The sequence below is a fragment of the Augochlora pura genome, chromosome 6 (genome assembly GCF_028453695.1).
Source record: "Augochlora pura isolate Apur16 chromosome 6, APUR_v2.2.1, whole genome shotgun sequence".
In the NCBI taxonomy this organism is placed as follows: domain Eukaryota; kingdom Metazoa; phylum Arthropoda; class Insecta; order Hymenoptera; family Halictidae; genus Augochlora; species Augochlora pura.
Window position 1 is genome coordinate 7,310,767 of NC_135777.1, and position 23,240 is coordinate 7,334,006.

General features: G+C 36.4%; 6 protein-coding genes across 14 annotated transcripts in view; 4 read left to right on the forward strand and 2 right to left on the reverse strand.

The window, feature by feature from the left end:
• Unc80 (unc80, NALCN channel complex subunit) overlaps positions 1-2,279 on the forward strand; it is a 40,350-nt gene extending 38,071 nt beyond the window's left edge. The window contains exons 52-53 of the mRNA XM_078184254.1: positions 1,405-1,553; positions 1,639-2,279. Coding sequence (XP_078040380.1) covers positions 1,405-1,553; positions 1,639-2,235 — 746 coding nt within the window. The 3' untranslated portion in view covers positions 2,236-2,279. The remainder of the gene's footprint in view (positions 1-1,404; positions 1,554-1,638) is intronic.
• Positions 2,280-2,351: 72 nt separating this feature from the next.
• LOC144471800 (carboxypeptidase Q-like) lies at positions 2,352-5,516 on the reverse strand. 2 transcript variants are annotated; one of them, XR_013494336.1, is made up of 7 exons: positions 4,973-5,516; positions 4,711-4,861; positions 4,377-4,626; positions 4,029-4,269; positions 3,769-3,951; positions 3,380-3,697; positions 2,352-2,494 (listed from the first exon to the last, which is right to left on the reverse strand). XR_013494336.1 is itself a non-coding variant. In XM_078184241.1 (6 exons), the coding sequence occupies exons 1-6, from the start codon at positions 5,326-5,328 to the stop codon at positions 3,445-3,447; spliced, it is 1,434 nt and encodes a 477-aa protein (XP_078040367.1). In that variant the 5' UTR covers positions 5,329-5,516; the 3' UTR covers positions 2,750-3,444. The 2 variants fall into 2 exon arrangements, 1 of the variants encoding a protein (XP_078040367.1); XM_078184241.1 differs by lacking the exon at positions 2,352-2,494 and having other exon boundaries at positions 2,750-3,697.
• A 523-nt stretch (positions 5,517-6,039) lies between these two features.
• Hibch (3-hydroxyisobutyryl-CoA hydrolase) lies at positions 6,040-8,560 on the forward strand. Of its 2 annotated transcripts, XM_078184247.1 has the most exons (8): positions 6,040-6,485; positions 6,555-6,642; positions 7,011-7,081; positions 7,175-7,410; positions 7,486-7,727; positions 7,802-8,021; positions 8,079-8,269; positions 8,355-8,560. In XM_078184247.1, the coding sequence occupies exons 1-8, from the start codon at positions 6,483-6,485 to the stop codon at positions 8,483-8,485; spliced, it is 1,182 nt and encodes a 393-aa protein (XP_078040373.1). In that variant the 5' UTR covers positions 6,040-6,482; the 3' UTR covers positions 8,486-8,560. The 2 variants fall into 2 exon arrangements, with proteins under 2 accessions (XP_078040373.1, XP_078040374.1); XM_078184248.1 differs by lacking the exon at positions 6,040-6,485 and having other exon boundaries at positions 6,601-6,642; positions 7,188-7,410.
• A 906-nt stretch (positions 8,561-9,466) lies between these two features.
• On the reverse strand, positions 9,467-11,363 carry Sar1 (Secretion-associated Ras-related 1). Of its 4 annotated transcripts, none has more exons than XM_078184250.1 (6): positions 11,232-11,363; positions 10,723-10,819; positions 10,432-10,551; positions 10,194-10,259; positions 9,883-10,118; positions 9,467-9,807 (listed from the first exon to the last, which is right to left on the reverse strand). In XM_078184250.1, the coding sequence occupies exons 2-6, from the start codon at positions 10,763-10,765 to the stop codon at positions 9,691-9,693; spliced, it is 582 nt and encodes a 193-aa protein (XP_078040376.1). In that variant the 5' UTR covers positions 10,766-10,819; positions 11,232-11,363; the 3' UTR covers positions 9,467-9,690. The 4 variants fall into 4 exon arrangements, with proteins under 4 accessions (XP_078040376.1, XP_078040379.1, XP_078040375.1 ...); XM_078184253.1 differs by having other exon boundaries at positions 11,200-11,324; XM_078184249.1 differs by lacking the exon at positions 11,232-11,363 and adding an exon at positions 11,087-11,227.
• On the forward strand, positions 11,270-13,646 carry Mrpl1 (mitochondrial ribosomal protein L1). Of its 4 annotated transcripts, none has more exons than XM_078184246.1 (8): positions 11,270-11,405; positions 12,041-12,227; positions 12,301-12,508; positions 12,618-12,797; positions 12,864-12,978; positions 13,051-13,169; positions 13,245-13,342; positions 13,471-13,646. In XM_078184246.1, the coding sequence occupies exons 2-8, from the start codon at positions 12,151-12,153 to the stop codon at positions 13,613-13,615; spliced, it is 942 nt and encodes a 313-aa protein (XP_078040372.1). In that variant the 5' UTR covers positions 11,270-11,405; positions 12,041-12,150; the 3' UTR covers positions 13,616-13,646. The 4 variants fall into 4 exon arrangements, with proteins under 4 accessions (XP_078040372.1, XP_078040371.1, XP_078040369.1 ...); XM_078184245.1 differs by having other exon boundaries at positions 11,403-11,531; XM_078184243.1 differs by lacking the exon at positions 11,270-11,405 and adding an exon at positions 11,551-11,728.
• A 338-nt stretch (positions 13,647-13,984) lies between these two features.
• Cad99c (cadherin 99C) overlaps positions 13,985-23,240 on the forward strand; it is a 131,370-nt gene continuing 122,114 nt past the window's right edge. Inside the window, exon 1 of the mRNA XM_078182294.1 lies at positions 13,985-14,542. Coding sequence (XP_078038420.1) covers positions 14,540-14,542 — 3 coding nt within the window. The 5' untranslated portion in view covers positions 13,985-14,539. The remainder of the gene's footprint in view (positions 14,543-23,240) is intronic.

Here is a 23,240-nt window from a genome sequence, read left to right on the forward strand (position 1 = left end):
GATATTTAATCTTCGCAAAATTATTTTAAAATATTCCATTGGTAATATGACTTTTTCTTCTAAAATATCCTCCATAAAAAAATGAATGAAATTAGTAAAAAATAACTCTGCTTGAGAATAAAATCAATATTTTTTTACTGCTATTTATTTTGTCAAGAATTGTTATATACGAAAGTGATACACTTTTTTCGGAACCGTGATCCATTTTAAATACAATATTGATAAACATTTTTAATTTAAATATTAATAAATGATTATATTCGTTGACGTAAAATTAGATTTTTAACTGGAATTGATCCTAAAACAGCGGTGTCATTTTCGTTCATAGCAGTTGTCAATAGTAACAATGTTTGTGCATCGTCAAACATCTGTATCACTTTCAGATAGAAATGTATTATAGAGTCATCGTTGCAATTTAAATAATGGCATTTCATATCCCCATTGCACATTTACCGAACATGCACTCTACAATTTAAAAAAATACAATTAAGTATTACAAGCAGGCCACTGCTGCACAGAATTCAAACGAAGTTGTGTTATGTAACGTTCGTCTTTGAATGCTTAACAATGATGTACCAAAAAAAAAGACACAACAGCACTATCTTTCCTTGTAAATATTTTTTCGAAATAGATGTAAAACTCGGTAGCATGTATTTAATTACATTCTATTGTTACTACTACTATTATTTCATTCAATTTACATTAACAACATTGTTTGTTCAACTATCGGAGTAAAAAGTATATAAAAGATGCCTTTCTACTATAACCAAATTAAATATTTCAAGAAAGACCTACTTCAAAATTTCTAATGTGTCACAGATTTTATTTGCATTTATTGTCCTTATAAAATTCCTCGTATTATCAATATTGTATAATTATCATGTACCCACTTTACTATAAATACATACGAGTAAATTTACATTATTTCATACTAATTCAAACACTTTGAATCAGGTTTAAAGTATTTTAAATACTTCCAAAAGGTGAGCCATTTTAATTGCTACTTAAATATTAGTTTCCAAAGTAATATATCATGACAATGTATTACCTAACCAATGTTAGGTTAACTCAACTTCTACTTGAACTATTTACATAGCGAACGATCATCTAAAATATTTATCTAATCGTATTATGTGCAAAAGAATCCTCTCACAAAAGAAAACCGAAAAGCTGATCTCTAATCTAGATGAAAATGAATAATAATTGGATCGAAACTACGTCACAGTAGACATAGAGTGCCATGCTAAACCGATCATAATTCACTGAACATTATTTGTCACTTAATTTGAAGAAATGCATCGGGCTGGAAATTAGTAACTTTGATAAAGAAGCATGGATAGAGTACATAGCGGGAAATGCTCAAATAAATGGATCGGGGGAATTAATTAAACGCTGTTTTAATAGGAGAAACAATGACGAGTCAGCTCAGTCCGACAAGCCCAAACGAAGACAGCTCAGGCGAATGCCGTCCAGACAAGCCTCGCTTGCAACGATGTGTGGGTCAAAGTAAAAAAACATTCCGATTGAGAAAGAGTCGAAGGACTCATATGGAGGTAAGATCGAAAAGAAAATAATGACCCGCTAAAATATCCTATAAAACGCAAACGACTTCAAAGTACATTCGGATATATCATTCAGGTATCGCAACTGACGCAAGATCAAAGTGACGGGACATCAATCGCGCAGCCGACGACTCAGCCCTTGGTTTTAACACCGCCGACTACAACAATAGAAACCTCTGCTTTCAGCATCCCTTCGGATTCATCGTCCATTCGTTCCAGACGGGGATCGATTATTCATCAGCCGGATGGCGAAAGAAGCAACATCGCACCAAACGACCAACAATTGCACACCAACATCCACCATCATTATCACTACCCTCATCATCATCACCACCACCTGAGCTTGCAAACGTCGGACGTTTCGTGGGACGAGGATACATCCAGCACGTCCGGGTACCGTGAATCGTACAGCATGCAGCTGGTATCGCTGGACAGCAGCAATAATAACCGTGCCGTTCAAGCACCGCCCTTGGCATCGCCGGATCTGAACGATATGCCTTCGACCAGTAGTACCACGACGAACGTCATCGCTTTCGATGGCAGTTCACCGGATTGTTCCATCAACGGAAGCGGCGGTGAAAAAACTGCGCTGTTGACCTCGAGCCAAAGAACGACGTCTCAACATTCCCTGTTAATAGTATTTCCGAATCAGGACGAAGACACGTTGATATAGGTAAATTAATGAACACGGTCGGTGTTTTCTGTTACGAGACTGATTAAAGCATTAATAAACCTGTAATTGCTAACGAATTGTTTTTCATTTAAATTAGAACAATGTACAGTGTTTTCTTTACACGAATTTGTAACTGGCGTATCTTGTATAGGATACTTGTCTCCTTTTGTCAGGCGAATAAGAGCGGACGATTCTGATAGTAGTTAAAGGTTCGGTCGAAGATGTAACGTAGCGAATCCTGAGTGACGATGTAGAGCGACTGCAAATTAGTAAAACGTTTCAATATAGTGTTCACAGTTTCCATTGTTTTCCGTTGACCGGAAACACCAATTACAGGTACACACATGTTCAGAGCCTAGCCCACGTGGTCCATGAATACTTTGTAATATTTAGGGTTTACGAATAGCGGAATTACGACCACGTGGCTAATTAGGCAGAAAATGTTTGTACGAGACTATTCCCTGTACAAGTAAATGCATTTGAAATAAATATAATTTATAAGCATCACGCTGGATTTTTCTATCTTTCTATACCTGTCTTATAATATTATCTGTTTATTCTACAATTAACAACACATTTTTTTTGTATTTTATGTTGCAGCTTTGGTATGCTTACACTTACGTATTTTAATGTTATAACTTACAAAAGAGTATTACAACGTTCGTATTAAACTTTTTCATAATTACTTATTGTATATTTTGATAAACTTATATGTAGACTGCGGATTGTATACACTAATGAGAAAAATGGGTAAATAAAGTGCAAAACAGTAAAAACATTTACAGAATTGGGAGGTACTGTAGCATTATATTCTACTCGTTAAAATTATTTAAAGCTTCTTTGTCGTGCATTCGGCGCAGACAATGTGTATTTGGTATAAAAATTCGCAGTTTACTAATATGTTTAATATTGTTTTCGTTGGAAGAGTATCAGCAACAACAATCTTAATTATAAAGTAGAATATATGGGCAATGATATAAATTTGGCAAGAACAACCAAAAGGCCAACATGACACTTATGGTTGGAATATGTAGACTGACGTTACAGTATACTTCTATGTTTCCCACCGTTGAATTAACGCGCCCATTATTAAAATAATTAGTATGCACTATAAAGAATTTTAAGATGAACAATTTGTACTTGCTTAATAAAGAGAGCGCAGATAATTTCACTTTGTTATCGTTATTAACGTTAACCAACGATAAGCAACTATTTGTGTCTCGGTAAATCGATACTAAGATCAGCAAGGACAAAAGACACCGCGGCGAACAAAGCTGTTCCTCTGTCAAGTGCGTCTGGGTTCTCAACCAACATTGTATCTGCGTTTGAATGATGGTAATAAAAATATTTGTCATTCTGCGTCCACAGTGACCCTCCAGGTACACCTGCATCTACCCAAAGAGCAATATCAGGACCTTCCTGAGGACTACGCAATTTCATATTTCCCATAGGAAGTAATAATCTGCAAAACGTAATTTTTGTTAAACAATTACAATATTGATACAATCTATTCTCATTTTATAAATTTCTTACTTCATAATTTCTTCTAATATACATTTGACTTCATCTGTTCCAGTAAACTCTAGACCCAAAGGCATAAATGTACCCATATCCGATTCCATGACAAATTGGAGATTGTTCTCTTTTGCTTTATGGGATTTAACATATTGACTGGATCCTATCAAACCCATCTCTTCAGCTGTCCACATAATCAGTCTGCAAATATTAGTTTTAAGCTTGTATACATAATTAGAATATCGACTCATTTTATTCGAAATTCATTATAAAATCACCTCACTGTTCGACGAGGACGAAAATTAAGGTGTTTCAACAATTTTATCGCATGCCACGATATAAATGCGCCACCTCCGTCATCCATTGCTCCCTGACCAACATCCCAGCTATCTACATGACCAGATACAACAACTACTTTCTCCGGCAGAGTGGAACCAACTATTTCAGCTATTATATTCCTTGATAATTCGTCTGGTAAAGTTTTAGCTTCCATTTTTAAATTAATTTTTATGGTTTTACCTAACAGATTAAAACATATAAAACCATATAAGGAATATGTACATGTCTGCTACTATTAGTTAATCACTTGTTAAATGCAAATAACTATTACGAATATATTTGCTGACCTCTTATCGACATCCTTCTTAAAAGTAGCGCGTCTTCTTGCGTAATACACGCAGCTGGAATTTTAGTCACATTTTCCGCATAGCTCTGCATACCCGTATGAGGTGTGTACAAAGAGTACGGTGTAACCGATCTAATTAATACGGCAACCGCGCCATATTTAGCTGCTTCCGATGCTCCACTACTTCTGTATTTCACCGTTTCACCATACGAAACGTATCTCTCATTATATACAACAATTTTTCCTGGCACCTAATAGAAAAATACTTTGAAATTGATTAGAGGAAAGAAGAAAATAACTCGTCGAATAATTTTATAATATTATAGATTACTTACTTCGTGTTTCCTTTTCTCCAGTTCTTTGAAACTATTTACAACAATAGCTTCAGCAGTTATTCCTTCCGGTGGAGTGCCAACGCTGTAACCTAATCCCAAAAGAGCAATTTTTTTATTCCTTGGCGATAAAAGTGTAGCAGATTCTTGGCCCCTGTAAGGAAAACACTATTTCAATATGAATTATAAAACACATTAATGATTAATTGTTTAATTATTTTATTATAACATAAGTAATTGTTACCAAATAGTTATCAAATATTACCTAATCCAATGGGGCACACTGACAGGTTCTCCATGCACGTTTTCTAAACCAAATTCCACTGATTTATTCAATACATAATCAATTGCACTCTCGAGTGTTTTTGTGCCAGTGAATCTTGGACCAAACGTATCCACAAAATTGGCCAGTTCGTACCATGTGACTCCTTTAAAAGAGCCTGTTAACGTTTCGTTTATTATACTTTGCACCAGCGGTGCATACGATTGAATTTCTTCCAACAACTTCGGTGACAAATTACAAGTTGTATCATTATTATTTGCTGCTGTAGTCTCTAACGATGTAACCAAGTGCATTCGCACTAAGCATGTAACGAAAAACAATCTTACAAAGTACAGCATCGTAACTTCGTGAATTTTCCCAAACTAATTACGCTGTAAACTGTATTAAATCAATTAACGGTTCACTGTATTTAAAGAATATATCTGTTCACGCATAGCGGAAGATGTTTAATAAAAACTGATAAATTCTGCCGATAGCGAAACGAACGATGTTTACATGCGGCGAAGGAGGAGTTATATGACACTGACATGACCTTGTTTCCCCTACTTCTGTCGACCTAAACGAGTATATAGAAGTCCGTCAATCAGACGAAGTAATATTGAATATGACGTTTTAGGCGCGATAATTTAAATTCTAAAGCATGCATTGCGTTCGTGAATTCGCTGGTGAATGTAGTACAAATCGAATATCTTGCCGCGCGTTTGAGCGTCAGCGTGCGAATGCGCGAAAAGAGAGAGATCGCGAGCATGGTAAAAAGGGAGACAAGCTACATTGTTGTTGTGACTGTTTCGCTTGTGGTTGTGCTTATGTCGCGCTCTCTTGCTCACTCGTCATTTTCTCTATCTTTGTCGAAAACCTGTGAGGACAGCGCTGCTGTAGAGCACCGTAGAGCGTCAACCAATCGGAAAAAGGCAGATTTTGAACCGTGCCTCAAATTTCCGAGCCATTTGCCGCTGGCACGCTGCAATATAGCGAGGCGCTACTGTTGTACGGTAACTTCTAGGTAGCTGCTCTTATAAAATAAATGATCTCGTATTGAGAAAATAGCTACGAAGCTATAGAGCAAAATAGCAATAGATAGAGCAACTATCAGAAGTTTTACTGTCAGATGAACACGCGCCTTTAGTTGCCAATGCGTTAATTAGCAACATGTAATACGTTCCCGCTATCAAACATAATTATCAATTTTATATCACGCGATATAAAAATATTTTGGACCTCTATACGTAGAATAATTAATGAATATCATTGAGTGTGATATAAAGGTCGCCTAAATTTGCATATAAAATCGTCCATGATTTCAAGATCATTTTCTCATGAAACAATGTAAATTTGAAATGTAAAAATATTGGTAGAACAATTTTTCGTAATACGTAATTCGTAATCTATGTTCGGTCATTCTGTTTCGAAATTTTACTGTATGTAGAAAGTGAGAGTCGAATTTGTAATATCAGTTTACGTATTGTAGAAGCCGAAAGAACAACCGACAAAAATGGTAATTATTAATTGTATATAAACTGTAGTTAATGATAAGTAATATTAATGACTTTTTTTCTTTTATTAGTTCAAAAACGGTACGTTAAAACTCAGTTATATTGGGTCCACAACGAAAAATAGTTTTAAACTTTTATCAGTACGAACTCCAAATGTAGGTAAGGATATAAGTATGAAATTCAATGATGTGAATCCAAAGCCCATTGTAATACCTAACCCTGAGCCAATGCCTTCTTCGCCGTATCCTACAGATCCATATCCAAAACAAGTGCCCGTAATAGAAGTACCAGGTCTTTCAGATGATATTTTTACTGCGATATTCACGAGATTAGAAATTATTTATATAATTATTAAGAATGAAAGCATAGCTATTTGGTCATTTAATCCTTAAGAGTAACCGGATAAATTATACTAATCATTTAATAAATTTCTGAATCTATAGGCCCTATCGTTGAACCTTCTCTTCCACAATCCTATCCACAAACTGAACCCGCACCTGAAGCTAAACCACCTATTGAAATTCCAGTACCAAATAAAAATGCATCGTCGCACAGTAATGTGGGAGTCAGCAACGAAGAAGATATACTGATAAAAGATGTAAGTATATAATTAGAGATAGTATTCACATCAATTAAAATGTATAAATATAAAATCGTTCGTGACATTAATAATCTATATTTTAAAAATAAGTTTGGAAATACAGGCCTTATAACATTGAATCGCCCGAAAGTCTTAAACTCTTTAAATTTATCAATGATTGAGAAAATATATCCAACGCTGAAAAAGTGGGAAACATCAAAAAGATTGGTAGTGATAGAAGGTGCAGGGGAAAAAGCATTTTGTGCCGGTGGAGATATAAAAGCTATCATCCCTATAACAGACGAAAACGATGAATTACGCGAAGCATTTTTTAGAAAAGAATACACGTGAGTTACAAAAGCATTTTACGTATCTCTATGTAAATATTTTTACACGTTTCAACATCTTGTATATTTACCTAGCCAAAATCATCTGATTGCAACGTATAAGATACCTTATGTGGCATTAATAAATGGGATAACTCTGGGCGGCGGAGTTGGATTATCTATACACGGTAAATATAGAGTTGCAACAGAAAAAACTTTATTCGCAATGCCGGAAACAGCAATAGGATTGTTTCCCGATGTTGGCGGATCGTATTTTTTACCTAGATTGCAAGGAAAATTAGGTGTTTATCTTGGATTAACTGGAGAACGATTGAAAGGTAACATAGTTCCATCACGTTTAATCGTTTATACAATTCTATGTATTTCATAATATATAAACATTTTATTAAAGGCATGGATGTATTACATGCTGGCATTGCAACTCACATGATCCCTTTCGAGAATTTGGCACAGTTAAAACAAGATTTATTAACAACCGAGTTTTCTGATGTTACAACAGTTTTGAACAAATATCAATTGAAAAATTTTGACAAGCAGTTTACTTTAGCGCCGTATATGAAGCAAATCGATAGATGTTTCTCTGCATCGTCAGTGGAAGAGATAATAAAAAGGTAATTTACCCGTAACACTAATTTTGTATTGAATTTCAATTATTTCGAAATTTAAAGATTGGAAGAAGACAAATCTGAATGGGCAGAAAAAACTATACAGACATTGTTAAAAATGTCGCCAACATCGTTAAAAGTTACTTTCCTCGCTATGAAAAAAGGGAGCACTTTTAATTTAGCAGAGTGTTTGAAGATGGAATACAGATTAGCATGCAATATGACTTTCGATAAAACTACAGATTTCTATGAAGGTAATTACACTTTTTAATTTTTATTTGTATCCGGAAACAATAATTTTAATGTATTGTTACTATATATAAAAATTTGACTGTGCAGGTGTGAGAGCAGTTTTAATAGACAAAGATCAAAATCCAAAATGGAATCCAAAAAATCTCAGCGAAGTGTCCGACGAATATGTCAATAAACAATTTGAAAATTTCTCACCAGAAAAGGATTTATTACTTTAACGTTATACAAAAATGTGAACTATTATATTATTTTATTATGAAAATGTATATATTTTATACTATTTGTTATAAATCTTTTAATGATATTTTATTACATTTAATACAGTGTACATTATTTAATTGAACTCCAATTTTTACACCTACGTGTCGCGTGTTGGTAGCACTTAATACGTTAATGAGAAGCCAGCACAATATACAGGAACCATGTTAAATATAAAACAACATACTTTATTTATGTAAAATAACGAGCAGGACACCATAAGTACTTACAGTTGTATTGACACATTTAAAAAATGTATTTTCTGGAACGCTAGTTTGATATTACTTTTCTTAAAGACAAATATATACCTATATCGACACAGCTATACAGTAAAACTACAATGAAAATTTCTATTGAACTAGAGATGATTTGATTTACGTATATTCTAACTTACAAACTGTTACTATTAACACTTTAAAAACATTATGAAAATGTGGGGACAACAAATAATTTCATGATGAAATATATATTCATTTCCACTTATTTATATGCATTAGTAAAAGTATTTTTACATTCTAAACGAATAATTGTTATTAATCGATCGTAAAGTAATGAAAATTATATTGTGCCATAGATAATGGACCTAAGTAATTTGAGTATGTTGACTTTAAAAGTATACAAAGGTATATCCATTTTAGAATCTTTAATTTATGGAAATGTTCAGAAGTAAAGAGATACCTAAACTTAAATAAAAATCTTTTGCAGATAATAATGTCGTTTGAAATAAAACAAAACATTATGCTATAGAAAATAACATTGTAAAACACTTGAAATTCTTAAATAGTTTATTAATTTATTTATCAAAACGTTTATATCACTTTTCAGCATGTCAAGTATTTCCATAACATGATCCGCGAAACGATAGGAATTCACAGAAATTTTCTGGAATTTAAAAGATTCATGTTGAATGTTGTAGGCTCCACGTGATAAAATGAAACAAATTAGTTCTATCGCGTGTTTGTAATGTATTTTTAAGACGTTGTCTTTTTTACATGTTTCCACTGTTTTGTATCTGTTACTGCAGTTCATATCTTGATATTCCTTTCCTACTGCACAATTCTCATAAAGGATAATACACCTTCTGTACCGGTGTCCGATATGAATCAGTGAAAGGGAAATGTAATAAACTGCTAAGAATCGGAGAATTTTAAATTATTGTGAATATTCAGTCAATGTACTGAGCGAGCCAGCGGAAGCCCTCACCGTATCCTTGTCTTTTTAGCACTGAACACATAAATAATTCCAATGGACGACCAGGTATTTCATTGCGAGAAATCTTTCCCTAAAATTCATCTATTTTAATAGTATTTCTAAACGAGAATAAATTATATTTGGATTTTTCTTTTATGTCACGTACCTTTCCCGTTGTTTGACCGTACAAATTAAAATAGTTCCTGAGCTCATCTTCCGACGCTGCGCCCGGCTTATCAATTTTGTTACCTAGCACTAAAACTGGACACGTGCTAAGCTGTTCATCGGTTAATAATGCATCGAACTCGGCTTTCGACTCGGGTAATCTTGATCTGTCGCTTGCGTCTACAAGAAATACTATTGCATCCACAGCTGGGAAATAGTCTTTCCAAACTCTTCTTGCTAGAATAATTAAGTTAAGTTTGACATTGTACAATTTAGAAAACATTTACGCGATATTGGACTTTGCAATTATACCTTGAGGATGTCCTCCAAGATCAAATGTTGTGAACCTCATGTTTCCAATAGATAGTTCTTCTGATGCTGAAACATAGAATTACATAAGTTAATACTGATTGATAATACAAAAATTATAGGGTAATTAATTCAATTGATTTTATTAGAGAGAAATGTTAAAAAGTAACATCTGAAACGATTATATATAAAACTTAAGTTTTATAGTAGATGATAATAAATTATAATGAATATTGATTACTTGGGTGCAATGTAGGCACATGTTGAGCTAGTCGATCATCTTTGAGCATATGAAGCAACGTGGTTTTGCCAGCATTGTCTAAACCAAGGAACAGGAGTTTCCCACTCTTTTTCCAAAGCCCTGCAAATGAGTTAAAACATATAAAAAAATAATAAACGCAGAACGTTATAATACTATGGTAACTAATAAGAAAAGGTTTTCCTTTTTATACACATATTATTACTGTAAATAACGTATATACAAAAACAAAAGAACCCGTATTTTGAAAGTAATTATAAAACCTTCACTCACCAAGATAATTTAAAACTCCTGCGAACCAATCCCAAATGAACATATTTGTGGATATGAATGGACGTCACGTTCACTATGTACTAACTACTGAATGACTCTGCAACAATGAAAAGATGACAAGATTATCGTATGCAATCGTACAATCAAACGAGTTTTTTAACCTATTCTAATTTCATGCAGTCCAGAATTGTGTATACGTTAAAATCAAATATATCGCAGCAATGTTAACGAACAACATGAAACGGTAGCAAATCTTGAAGCAAAGATAAATAGCAAAATCAGTACCGCTTGTTACACTTGAGGACAAGAATAGAATGTAGCATATGATTAGTACACGATTACAATCAGAATACGACGGACTCACCAGATCTCAAACACCACTAATAACAGTGATAGAACCTTTCGTTCGCCACCACCAAAATATGCAAAGTTGCGGACGGGTCAGAAAAGCGTTCGCATTTTATAACTACGTCAAACCTGTTACTTCGGACACTGGATTTATAACGTACCCGACAACGGACAAAAATACGCGGAGATGCAGGAGACGGAGAAAAAAGTGACTTTCTTCTTTACAGAAAGCGCAGCTTTAGCGAGCCTAGTTGGCTGGCAGTTGGCACTGATGACGTCTACTTCCGTCAGCCATATTGCCTGAATAGTGCTGTTTCATAAGCGCGCGTTTTAAGGTCAATTACCATTCATTTCATACAATTCTTGTACTTGCAACTTTGAATCCGTATCATATTTTTAATATCTCCTACCTTCGACCAATGTACACGATCATGGTTTACGACTGCAATAAAAATATCATTGTATGCAATATTTTAATGTTATATAAAAGCGCGTATGTACATTGAACTCACATATGTGGCAGATACTTATAGACATATAAGATTTTCGTATCACGAAATTTTACTGTTTGCCACTTTAAATGTATTAGTGTACTCCTTTCACGGACTTCGAAATAAAGGCTGCAATTCTTTTAGTATTAGAAATTGTAATGTCCCTAGTATGTATCTCTGATGAATTTTAGACATTTTGTGTCTATACTCCGTTCGTAGTTACTTTATATGTAGGAAAGAGTAATAATGTCGGCAGGTAGTATGTTTATATTATAGTTTTTCTAATAAATTAAATATATTTGTAACAACGTAATTATACAGAATAATTTTCTGATATAGTTTCCTTCCGGTAATATATTTGTTACAAAGCCGTTCGCATAATATTCAATGATAATATTTATAACCTCAACTTAATGGTGGATAGTTTAGACAATAATATTTCATGCACAAACATTTATACTGTATTTAACTTTTTATAGGATGGTTGATAAAGAGTCTTCGTTCCACTTACAACTATGCCTCTGCGTGCAACGCGAGTTTTTCATTCATACAAACACGAGAATATGCAGCTAGGAAAGGTATAAGGGCAATGAAACAAAAGCTCAAAGTGAAGAAGGTAGTCGAAAAAGTTGGATATGTTCCGGGCTTTAAAAAAGCATCCAAATTGTGAGTATGCGATATTGTGTATTATTGAGATCTCTATAATTGCTGATTGGATCATTTTATAAAATTATAATAGGAACAAAGATGTAAAACAATCACCTCTCAAGTTAATAAATGATAGTTGGAGAAGGAAACCTGTTGATAATGTATGGTTTGTAAAATATCATCCGAGACCAGTATATAGTTTTAAAGATGCTATAGAATGTCATCGCGAAGTGAATCACCCTACTATGTACAACAGACCGAATACGTATGCTAATGCTGTATTCGAATTAAATTTGCAGGTAAGAAATCACTGTTTTATAATCAGTTAAACATACAAGGAGTAATTTATTTATGCAACAATTTATTTTATTTTTAACAAAAATATCTTACGTCTAACTTTCATAACAGCGTGAAAAGAAAAACAAATATCTTGAGAAATTTACGAACATGGTAGAAACACCGCACCCATTTGAGCAAGAAATCGGAAGGACAATATTAGCATTTTGTAAGAAACAAAGCGATAATCAAGATGCTATAGCAGCTGGTGCCGATTTTGCTGGCGGGGTTGAACTTATTAAGCAAATTCAAGTAAGTTGGCACGATTGTTTATTTAAATCATAGAAGGTCATAAATTTCTTTTTCTAATTGTTGTAGAATGGAAATTTTCCTTACAAAGACTACGATTATATACTGGGTCATGTAGATATTTTACCTGATTTATTGTTAATCAGGGGATTGTTGAGGCTCAAATTTCCGAACGTAAAATCAGGTAAATAACTTCGTTTAAAATGTCAATTTTATAACTATCGCTGGATATAGTAATTATAAATTGATCTGTTAGGTAACCTGAGTAACGACATAGGTTTCCTTGTCAGAAAATATAAACATGGAATGATATACAAATTGCAACCGGATACCAACTTTAAAGAGTATGGAACAATTACTTGCGCATTCGGCACGGTAAATTTTAATTTAAACCACATTTTTACATCTCGTAGAAACAGATTTAAATATAATATATTATTTGATTTTTAGCTCGATATGGATGTAGAACACTTGAAAGAAAATTTTGATGCCCTTATTAAAAATATTTACGCGGGGAAACCGAACCGTAATGAACGATTCATAGAAAGGTACTGAAAGGATTTCTTGTATATACATATGTATATTTACATAACTGTATATAATGGAGACATTAGCGTTTTTGTAGCATTATTAGAAGACATCTAGGATCTCAGAAATGTTTTCTACTACTTTTTAGAGTCCTCATTGGAACTATGTCACCCTCTGAATTTTTCAAACTTCAACTCGATGAATTTTTACCTGAACAAACAGTAAAGAAAGTGACAGAAGACGAAGAAGAAGACGAAGTAGCTATTGAAGACGCAGTTATTGCTTCACAATGAATGTATTCCAAATGAATAAAATAATTCTGATTAGTTACAAATCTTCGTAAACTATATTTTATTTCAACGTTACATGGAGATTTATTCTGCTGCGATAAATTTTCAAGAAAATCTAAAATCCTATTAAAATTTTTAACTGAAATAAAGAAGTAACTCTTGATTCGTGGCTCGCGCGTTTCGTTGTTATAACAGGTCAGCTGTGCAACTGGCGGACCGCAGACAGAGTCTAAGAACGCGAAAGACCAAAGAATAAGACGAAGCAAAGGAAAAGAGAATGGAGAATGGTGAGTGGCCGTGGTGTGGTGAGTCTGGTGGAGGGGCACTGGCTCACCTACCTGCCGGTCGAGAGCTCAGTCGGTGTCCGCTAGGTTGAAAATCCATCGCTTCTTCTGTTCGTCTTGCACGTGACTCCGCAGGGTTTCGTTAAAAAGGCGCGAAAAAAGTTGAGAGTGAAAATTTAAAAAGCTCGAGAACGAACAGCGTCGCAGAATAATATTCGAATCAGTGATTAACGAGAACGTCCGCCGATTGGTCTCGTTTAATTCGCCGGCTAACACCGTATTCCGGTATACGGTTCGTTGGAAAAACGTACAATCGCGCTTTTCGCGTGCAGACCCAATAGCAGTGCCTGTGAGTGCGCGTCCTTACACACGCACGGTTCTCTACCAGTGCCCTCCTCCGAACGCAGTGTGTGTGTGTGTTTATTATCTATGGTGATCTCTCTGTGTTTGACTCTGTGTGGCGACAAACCGCGCCGATTTTATGTTGCATTGAATTCGTCGACGTTTGATTGTCGATTGTTATTATCAACCACCTTGTAGACATGTCTGGGCTGGACTACGGTAGACAGCGGCTTTAGGTGGTACACACCGGTGCACGCAACACACACACACACACACGTACACAACGATCTCGAACACCAGTATGGTGAGTACAAGGTTACGTTTATTTCGAAATACGGTTCGACGATGAAATTTAAAAACACGTAGATATATCACGATAAAATGGGAAAATATCTGAGGAAAATTGTTCCCTTTGATTTTTTTTCACGCAACTACGTTAGGTGTTACATTCTAATCGAAACAATCACAGTAGAAACATACAATTATTCGACATTCTACGGTGAGTGAAAGGACAACTTTCCATGCGCGATATCAAACGCAGACGAAATTTTACGAATCCGTTGTAACCATAATGTTTAAAAGGGCAGTCAGGTGAAGTTACTATAATTTATATACACAATGGGGACTATGAGAACTTTGATGCCTTTATTTCACTCGTAACGTCGGTGATAAAAGCGGATAGATAGAGATTCATCCTATAAGGTACATTCTTTCGTTTTGAAGAGCAATGATGGAACATGCTTCATTAAAGATAACTACGGCGCACTATTATGATTTCTTTTCGAGATAAGTATATATCCGTTGCTATAATAAGCCGCCGTAACGAATAATTAAGTCGAGAATAAGCGCGTAGGTTCATTGAGCTACGTGTCTCGTGAAAACTCAGGTTCGGTGTGCAAACTATTCTTTTACGGGATCCGCGATGAAGAGACAAAACTCGATCGCGTGTGTCTGTCCGATCGCGTTTTTGGAACAGTGTCGTCGCGTGTTCCTTATCGTGCGAGCTTTGAGTCAAATTTATGTGCGCGGCCATGTAAGCGAGGCTCATTACAACAGAATCTTCGCCGCGTATCCTTCAATTACGGCACCATGAAATTTCGCTGCGCTCAACAAGTGTATTTCCTTATCGGCACGACGAAGCGAGTAGCGTCTAGTCGGTTATTTTGCTTGCACTACATGCGAATTTCGGGTATAATTTACAAATTCATATAATTAAATTCTGATTACGTTCAAATTTAAGAGGTTATTTCTCGATGGAAGGCTGTTTGGCATCGCGAATCCCAGAGGTTGTTGGATCAACTTTATTACGTTTGCAATTACTTTTTGCGATCCACATTTCTTAAACTTGAAAGAAACATCTTTCCTAAATGCTTGCAAAATGTTTTGCAAGCATCGTGTATCGTGTGTTATTAAGTGCAGATTTACGTACTAAAGTTGATTGACCACGCAAGTTTAGATACTGCGAAATTGCCTGAAAGTTGGCGCGCAATGCTATCCTTTCTTATGCAATTGCTCTCATTCTTAACTTTCTCACACTGCCATTAAGCACAGCGAACTTAATGAAATTCTAATGAGAAACGATCGCTGCTACGCCGTCGCTACAGCTCAGTACTAGTATCAGCATTACAAAGTTGATTACAATAAGCATATAAACGTGTCTGATTTTTTCTTAATCACCTTGCGTGCAAATTATAATATTTGACTTCATCAGCGAACGGTATTGTTAGATTTACATACATCGATTCGTTATTTAACGAACTAAGCTGTGCAACTGTTAACGCAATTTTTTCACCTAATTAGTTACACGATATCGCGCTATAATTCGATCGCAAATTTTTCGCTGGGTAATCCGTATTGGGAAACAAAAATTCCGAGCGGCGTTCCTCGGCATTTCTGAAACGCATTGGCCAGAACAAGAAAACTTATAATTGGACACTAAATGCTGAATGATAGCGTCGATTAAATGGACGCTAATCTCTTCGAGGCAGCTTTCACTAAAAATTACACGTGTAATTGCGTGCGTAAGACCTGGCTGTACTGGATCTTGCACAATTGCATACGATCTCCTAACATTCATTTATCAAATAATACAATTTACTTTCACGACTCGGACTAATCAACCGCGAATGTTGTAAAACAAAAATTATACCTTCCACTAATGCGGAGTAATTCCCGCTAATCATTCTTCTTTTAAATAAAAAAAAATGGGAAGGATATCATTAATTTGATCATGTTTTACGGCGATCATGCGATCGCGTAATGCGTGAAAATCTATGAACGATCAAGGGGAACGTAAACTTGCGAAACAGTGTTCTCTTCCGTGGAACAATTAATTAGAAAGTATGTATACTGTAGTTTACCAGAGTCATTTTGCTCTATTATATCTCGATTAATGCTTCTGCAATTTATCTTGTTGTATCGTCGTTACCACCCGCTTTCTCGATCGTCAATACCCCTTACGGCTCCATTTGTTTTCCGGGAAGCGCGAGGGGATAATTGTTATCCAAGCTCACGATCCAACGTTCCGTCAACGATCATTCATGGGAAAACTTCTTTACAGGAAATCGTGCGATCTTCTTTTTCACCGTTAAGAGTGCACTCGAGATCTTTGAACTCTCATAAACATTGTTATCTGGAAAATATATGAGTTACGACGCGTTGCAGTGGGATGAATATTTATACGAAATTTCGTTTTTATAATTACTAGGTAAGACAATATAACGCCTATCAATCAGTAGAAAGTCCTGTCCAAGTAATTACAGTAATCATTTTCGTGTTTAATTCATGAAAGCTTGAACGCGTACACTGTTCTATTCTTCTTTTAATTTGTTAACGAATCCAGAATACATTTTAGATACTTTTTGTGGTGATATATTGCCCACGTTTTTTCGCGTTTCCGTCGGCACACGTTTGATGAGATACTCTTATTGAGGAAGTGTTTGTTGATGAAGTGTTAGGCGTCTTACGCAAGATCCATTCGTTTACTATATTCGCAGTACGTTTTTGGATCACGATGTTAGTTGCACGCGGTGCCTTCTTCCTACATCGATTTCCTTTACACCTTTTTGCGAACTTTTTTTTATGGAAACTTCCTGTTAACTTTCGTGTATACGTTCCAAACGTCACATTGACCGCGCATATGCTATCATTAACCACGTTGGCTCAGCGTAATTATACTGTAGTGAAGCAACTTCTGTAATGATTCCGCCCCTTTTTTCGTTTTTTCAAACGTCAAACGCATTCCTGATGCATATGGGTGTTGCCGATACAATCTATTATAATGGCCGGTGTCGTCGGAGTATCTTCCGTACCTAGAACATTATTAGCGAAATCATTTCACAAAGTATCTTATTATAAATACATCGATCAATTTTAGTGCTGTAGTTAAATTAATCATTAATGAAGTATGGTAGAACTTTTCATAGAATATAATTCAGGTTACCTGACAAAAGTAAAAATTTGGCGCATACGATACAATCGAATTACTTTCCGCAACAGCAATTTATTAGGCAGCGCAGTCTGTTCGCCATGGAAAGTAATACGGGCACGATTAAAAAACGAATACAATGCTAATTGATACGCCTCGCGATAAATCTAACGAATAAATTGGTTAAGCGAATTTTTAAGGGATTAACTTATTTATAAATAAGTATGTATAAATAATAAATATGCATAACCATAATATTATATATATATATATATATATATATATATATATATATATATATAATATTAAATATAATATAAATTATATATAATATAATAGTATTAAATATTGTCGAGAATTGTGTTTTTTGAAACTTTTATGACACATGGACGTACGAAAATTGTTCTAAACAATTTTCTCAATAACATTGAACGCAAGGACTTATTTTATGCTATTAATACAAATAATAGAGTTTCGGGTCTACACGGACCCAGCGTTCGGCGTGATAAGGCAAAGAGATGACCGCGTTTCGTCTTGCAGTCGCTGTATCATACAAGTTCATTGTTGTTTGCCAAAAAAGAAAATCGTAGAAGCTTCTACGTGGAGGAAACTGGTGAAAGGTTGGGTGGAAAAGAGGATAAAGGGTAGAGACGGCGGAGAAGCAGGTATCGGCCGGGGAAAAATGACAGATACGAAACGGTTACTGTACCAGTCGACCGGTTCTTCTTGTTACTAACTTCCTTCGCACGACATATACTGGGTGACGGTCATAGCAAGAACTTCATTGTCGTTTTCCTCTGTATACCGGGTGGCGCAACGATACTCGATACCAATAATTTACAAAATCACGGCGAAAGAAAATACCAATCACCAATTATTTCATTCCACCGTATACTTTACGCAAAAACTTGAATTTCAAACGCATCAGTCTTAAATGTTAGTCGAAATTTGCATTGAAAAATGGTACAAAAATTCCAAGTTCGTTTACCTGAAAATTTTAAATCTCTTTTAGCGCTCTTTCTTTCCCGAATTAACGGCGACACTTGCTTCAATACCGAATTATCGTCCATAATTCAGCGCGTTCCAATTTTCAGCGTAATAAAAAGCGCGATCCATTAGAAACGCCATCGTGTTATTTACCACACATTCGATAAGCGTTGCCTATATATCGACGATCCAGTTCTCGGGCAAAATCCTACGAAAAACAAGCCCCTCGGTCCGAGGGCGAAAATAGCGTGCGCACCAGTTTCACCGCTCCTTTGCTCCATTTCCTCGGCGATTATTATGTAAGACCCTTATCGAATCGGGGACCACAATTACGGCCACACGGCGAGCAGAAATTTCGTCTGGGTCGCCGGAACGGGTTCGTCGTGCGATCAAATGTCACGGGTCGCTTATAGGTGTCTAGTAATTAGGTAACGCGAAAGTCGAGCGGATATTGGTCCGCGACACGTATACGCCGCCTGAAAACGACGAAAAAGAAGCGTTATTACGTGATCGAGGGAGGTAGACCGTGTCTAATATAAATCGACAATATCTCCGGTACGATTCAGATTTTCGCTCGTGCAAACTGCACGTTGCACCGGAGGCGAATCGCAACGTGTAACAATGTAACCGAAAACTACATGATAGTTTTCTACCTTTTTATTGGTGCACAATATATTTTCGTCCGTAAAACGTCTAGTATATGCGACAGAAAATTAAATAAAATAAAACTATATTCTCGAAGATATTTTTAATAAATTCAAATTATCTAAATTCGTGAAAATAGGTATAGTATTGTATTGGACAGTATTTGAGTCATATTGAAAATTGTGAAAAAACTAGACCCATTGAAAATACTTTTAATTTCTTATATATCAATATATTAATATTAATTAATTTCTTATATATTATTTTGGTTTTTCGAGCCAAGTTAATATGGTATCGATATTATTCTCAAGCACTAAATGGGAAGACTTTCTTCATTAAGAAAGCAAACTCTGCTGGCAATACGTTCAACTGCATTGGAATCGATCTCGACACCACCGGTTAGCTTCCCATTAATACTACCGCTGATAAATAGCGAACCGTATCAGGGCTCGATAAGCAATTTTAATTGCAGCAGAATGCACTGATGAATTTATGGTTCCGAGCACGTAAGGCGATAGAGATCGGGGCGGCTCGCGAAATTCTTCTCGCGGCGGCTGCGTCCTGTACCCGTAACAAAGAGCGAATTCTCATAGAGATTGAATTAACGCTTGGCAGGAACAACGAGCTTTTTTCCCACGTCCGAGACACCAGTGTTTTCGCGCGCGTCGTAGAACCCCGCGACAGCGATCGCTAAACTTCTGATCCGTCGTCGAGATAGATCCGTTCGTCCTGCTCCCTAACAAACTCGGCGTTAACAATCGCGCAGGGATCAGCCTGTAAACAGAGATATAAATGTTCCTTATATAAATTCTCGATCGTGCGCGCCAGGTCCCGGCGGAACTTGTCTACCGTGTTCCGGTCTTACAATTAACCTCTTAGGCACGGCTGAATTTCGCGCAGGTAAAGTTTTTCGTAACTAAATTACCTTTTTTCTTAATATATATTTTTTCTGTATATCTATATACAGTATTCTATATAGTATTAATTACATATATTCTTCTCTTAGTGTATTGTACATACACACTTTCGCTTGAATTGTTTACTTTAATAATTAATAAAACAATTGAGCGAAGCACGAAACATCCACGAAAGCCACTATAGTGGCGCGTCCTGTCTAAGAGGTTAAGGTAATTAACTCCTCGAACGATCGTCTCGCGGCGTTGCGGTAGACAGGATCCTCTATGATCCATGTTACATTTTCGTAACACGCAGGGCGCGTTTCATCCGCCAACCGGATACAAAGAAACATTATAAGGTTGTCTTTTTTAAGAAAAGAATTTATTGTTGACCGTTTCAATCTCCGTTGAAAGCGGATGTAAAAAGTGGAAGGTGACCGCGAGAAATTGGAGAAAAAGCGTTGTGTGATCGTCTCGGGGACCTTGAACGATATTACGAGCGACAAAAAACAATTTCGGATGGACCACCGACAACTGGAATAATTAAGACGATCGTGTTAGGTGGTCCATTCGTTTTAGCGATTCAAGGAAAATTGACGGAATTATCAGACATCTAGAAATAGTTTAGTATATGTAACTGTATGGATCGATCAAATCGTAAAGATTAATCATCCAAATATTCAAAGAAGAGAGTTACATTGACTAAACTGTACCATGAGCGTAGAATAATATAGAGTCGTTTCGATATTTTTCTGGTAACTTTGAAGTCTTACGCTATAAGTTGTGCTCTTTATCGATAAAACGCTGAATCGAATATCTTCACAAAATTAAATCTTGAAAAACGAAACAATTTTTCGTACGATAATACAGTTCATTTTTCATCGCGTCTTCTTGCATTTTACAAATTATAATGCATCATAACTTTTCGGGTTATGTCAGGTGTGCACCGCGGGAACGTTTCCCGATTGCCGAGGCCAGGTGTTTAATTCGCTAACGACTGCTCTCGTTTTACTTAATCAATATTCAGTTACAATTTCAACACCGATCGACGGGGGCACTTGATACTTCGACGATTCGTTATTGTGCAACGTTTCGCGGTATTTTATGCCGTGGGAAACGTGTGCGCGCGGGTCGCCTCGTTTTCACGGAAATGTAATTACACCGTGCGCGCGTACGCAACCACGGTTTCCGGGAAGAAACTCCCGAGACACACGCGGCCGAGGAGGAGGTGTCGTGTTAAATGTGTATTACCGGCCTATTAAAAGTTCCGGGGGAGGATTTAACGGGAACCATTTAGAATTTCTGTTTCCATCTGCTCGGCGCTTTCGCACGGTGAATGAAAATGGTATTCGCTTCGCGCGACAAACGGCTACGGTGAATTCCGTGCCGGTGGATTGTTTCGTTCGGGATAGATTCAACGCCGGGAGCATCTGCTCTGATTCTAGATTGCGCATCACTTTCTTAGCGGCGTTAATTAGCAGCGGGAAGACGACCAGACGAGATTACCTCGCGTACCGGAGAGGTTTAATATAAAAATTAGTCGTTGTTCGAGCGTACAGTCGCCGGCAAAAGTACAAGAAAACCGAGTGGTGAATTGTTTAAAATAACCTTGGTAAATAACAAAGTATAAAACTTGAAGTGATATTATCTAGAAATAAGTTTAGAATGTTTATTTTTACAGTAACATTTTATTGGTTGTCGAACCAACTGGGAGAAATGATTAAATAATGTTCAAAAATGATATGAAAAGGATGGGTAATGAACGCAGGATAATAAATACTGGAAGCCTAAACGTCGTGACTCATGGACCACTCCCTTCGCACGAAAGAAGTTTGAACGACAGGAGTGGCGAGTTCGGATCGGACTATAGTTTGACCGATATTTTTCGGGCCCGATCGGCGCCCGAATCGTTTCGGTCGCCTGCGTTTCGTCGTATGGAAATGAGGCGGTTATGTGAACGAATGTACAGTTACACGAATCGCCGAAGTCGACGGAGAAGAAGAAGAAGAAGAAGAAGGTGCCGGCCTGAAAAGAGGAGCGTGGAAAGAGGAGAGGGGGAGAGACTCGCGCGGAAAGGAGGCCACAAGCGAGACCCGGCCGTCACCGTTATATTGGCGCTCACGGCGAAGCCACCTTGGTTCACCTCGATTTACGACCAGTTTCTCGTAACTCCGGGACCACGTGTGCCGCCAGTTTCGACGTTATGTTTGACCTCTGCACCCACCTGTTCAGGCCATCGCAGGTGGCTAGTTCGTGTACGCTAAGCAACAGGTACGGATTTCCGCCGGAGGAATAGATTAGGACAGCGTTAATTTTACCGTGGCAGAAGACAAATCGCCTTTCCCGTCATGTTCGGCCGGATGCATCGCTCGAGAACTGTTTGCCGATCGAATTTTGCATACCGAACCAATATTCGATTCTGTCGAAAATCGGATTGGAATCGAAATACAGGGTATAAACAAAAGAATTTAATTAACTATATTTATCGAGTGAAACACGTTGAACTTTGTTATTTCAGAATAAATGAAAACCTTCTCATTAAAATATGAATAAAAAAAAGAATACAAAGATTTATCATGTCTCGCTCGATAAATGTAAAGTTAATTATGTCCGAAAATGAACTAAAACAATTTGTCATCCTACAGTAACCGGCTCCACTATCTTGGAGAGATCAAGGTAATTTAAGGATGCTGAGGCTCTCGGCTTATTAAGATCGTCCAAGCATGAGAAAGAGTGGCTACTGGTTTTTACGATTGATGCGGACAGTGTTAATTTTGTATGAACTTTGTAAAAGATCTCGGAAAAGTTAACATACTTTCAGGGTTCTATACTACAACTATGAAGTTGTCGATACTTCAGATTAGAATTTACTGGTTGGTAAATAACGCATTATTTATAAGGTGTGGCGTATTAAATTTACGCCGAGGTGGTACGCAACGCTGTTATCGTTGACGCTTGTTGTTCCAGTTTGATTTAAAAGTATCCCCACCTGTTTTGCATTCGGTTTGTTAGAATCGTGGAGCAACAGAGGGCATCGTTTTGTCATC

Excerpts from the sequence above, each read along its gene's own strand:
- LOC144471800 (XM_078184241.1), bottom strand. The coding sequence starts at position 5,328 with ATGCTGTACTTTGTAAGATTGTTTTTCGTTACATGCTTAGTGCGAATG. Across the intron at positions 4,627-4,710 it reads TGGAGAAAAGGAAACACGAA|GTGCCAGGAAAAATTGTTGT; the intron begins GTAAGTAATCTA and ends TTTTTCTATTAG. Across the intron at positions 4,270-4,376 it reads AAGAAGGATGTCGATAAGAG|GTAAAACCATAAAAATTAAT; the intron begins GTCAGCAAATAT and ends TTAATCTGTTAG.
- Mrpl1 (XM_078184243.1), top strand. The coding sequence starts at position 11,566 with ATGTACATTGAACTCACATATGTGGCAGATACTTATAGACATATAAGA. Across the intron at positions 12,509-12,617 it reads TATTCGAATTAAATTTGCAG|CGTGAAAAGAAAAACAAATA; the intron begins GTAAGAAATCAC and ends CTTTCATAACAG. Across the intron at positions 13,343-13,470 it reads AATGAACGATTCATAGAAAG|AGTCCTCATTGGAACTATGT; the intron begins GTACTGAAAGGA and ends ACTACTTTTTAG.
- Hibch (XM_078184247.1), top strand. Across the intron at positions 6,643-7,010 it reads AGTACGAACTCCAAATGTAG|TACCAAATAAAAATGCATCG; the intron begins GTAAGGATATAA and ends TTGAAATTCCAG. Across the intron at positions 7,728-7,801 it reads AACTGGAGAACGATTGAAAG|GCATGGATGTATTACATGCT; the intron begins GTAACATAGTTC and ends ATTTTATTAAAG.
- Sar1 (XM_078184250.1), bottom strand. The coding sequence starts at position 10,765 with ATGTTCATTTGGGATTGGTTCGCAGGAGTTTTAAATTATCTTG. Across the intron at positions 10,260-10,431 it reads TGTGCCTACATTGCACCCAA|CATCAGAAGAACTATCTATT; the intron begins GTAATCAATATT and ends TCTATGTTTCAG. Across the intron at positions 10,119-10,193 it reads TCTTGGAGGACATCCTCAAG|CAAGAAGAGTTTGGAAAGAC; the intron begins GTATAATTGCAA and ends TAATTATTCTAG.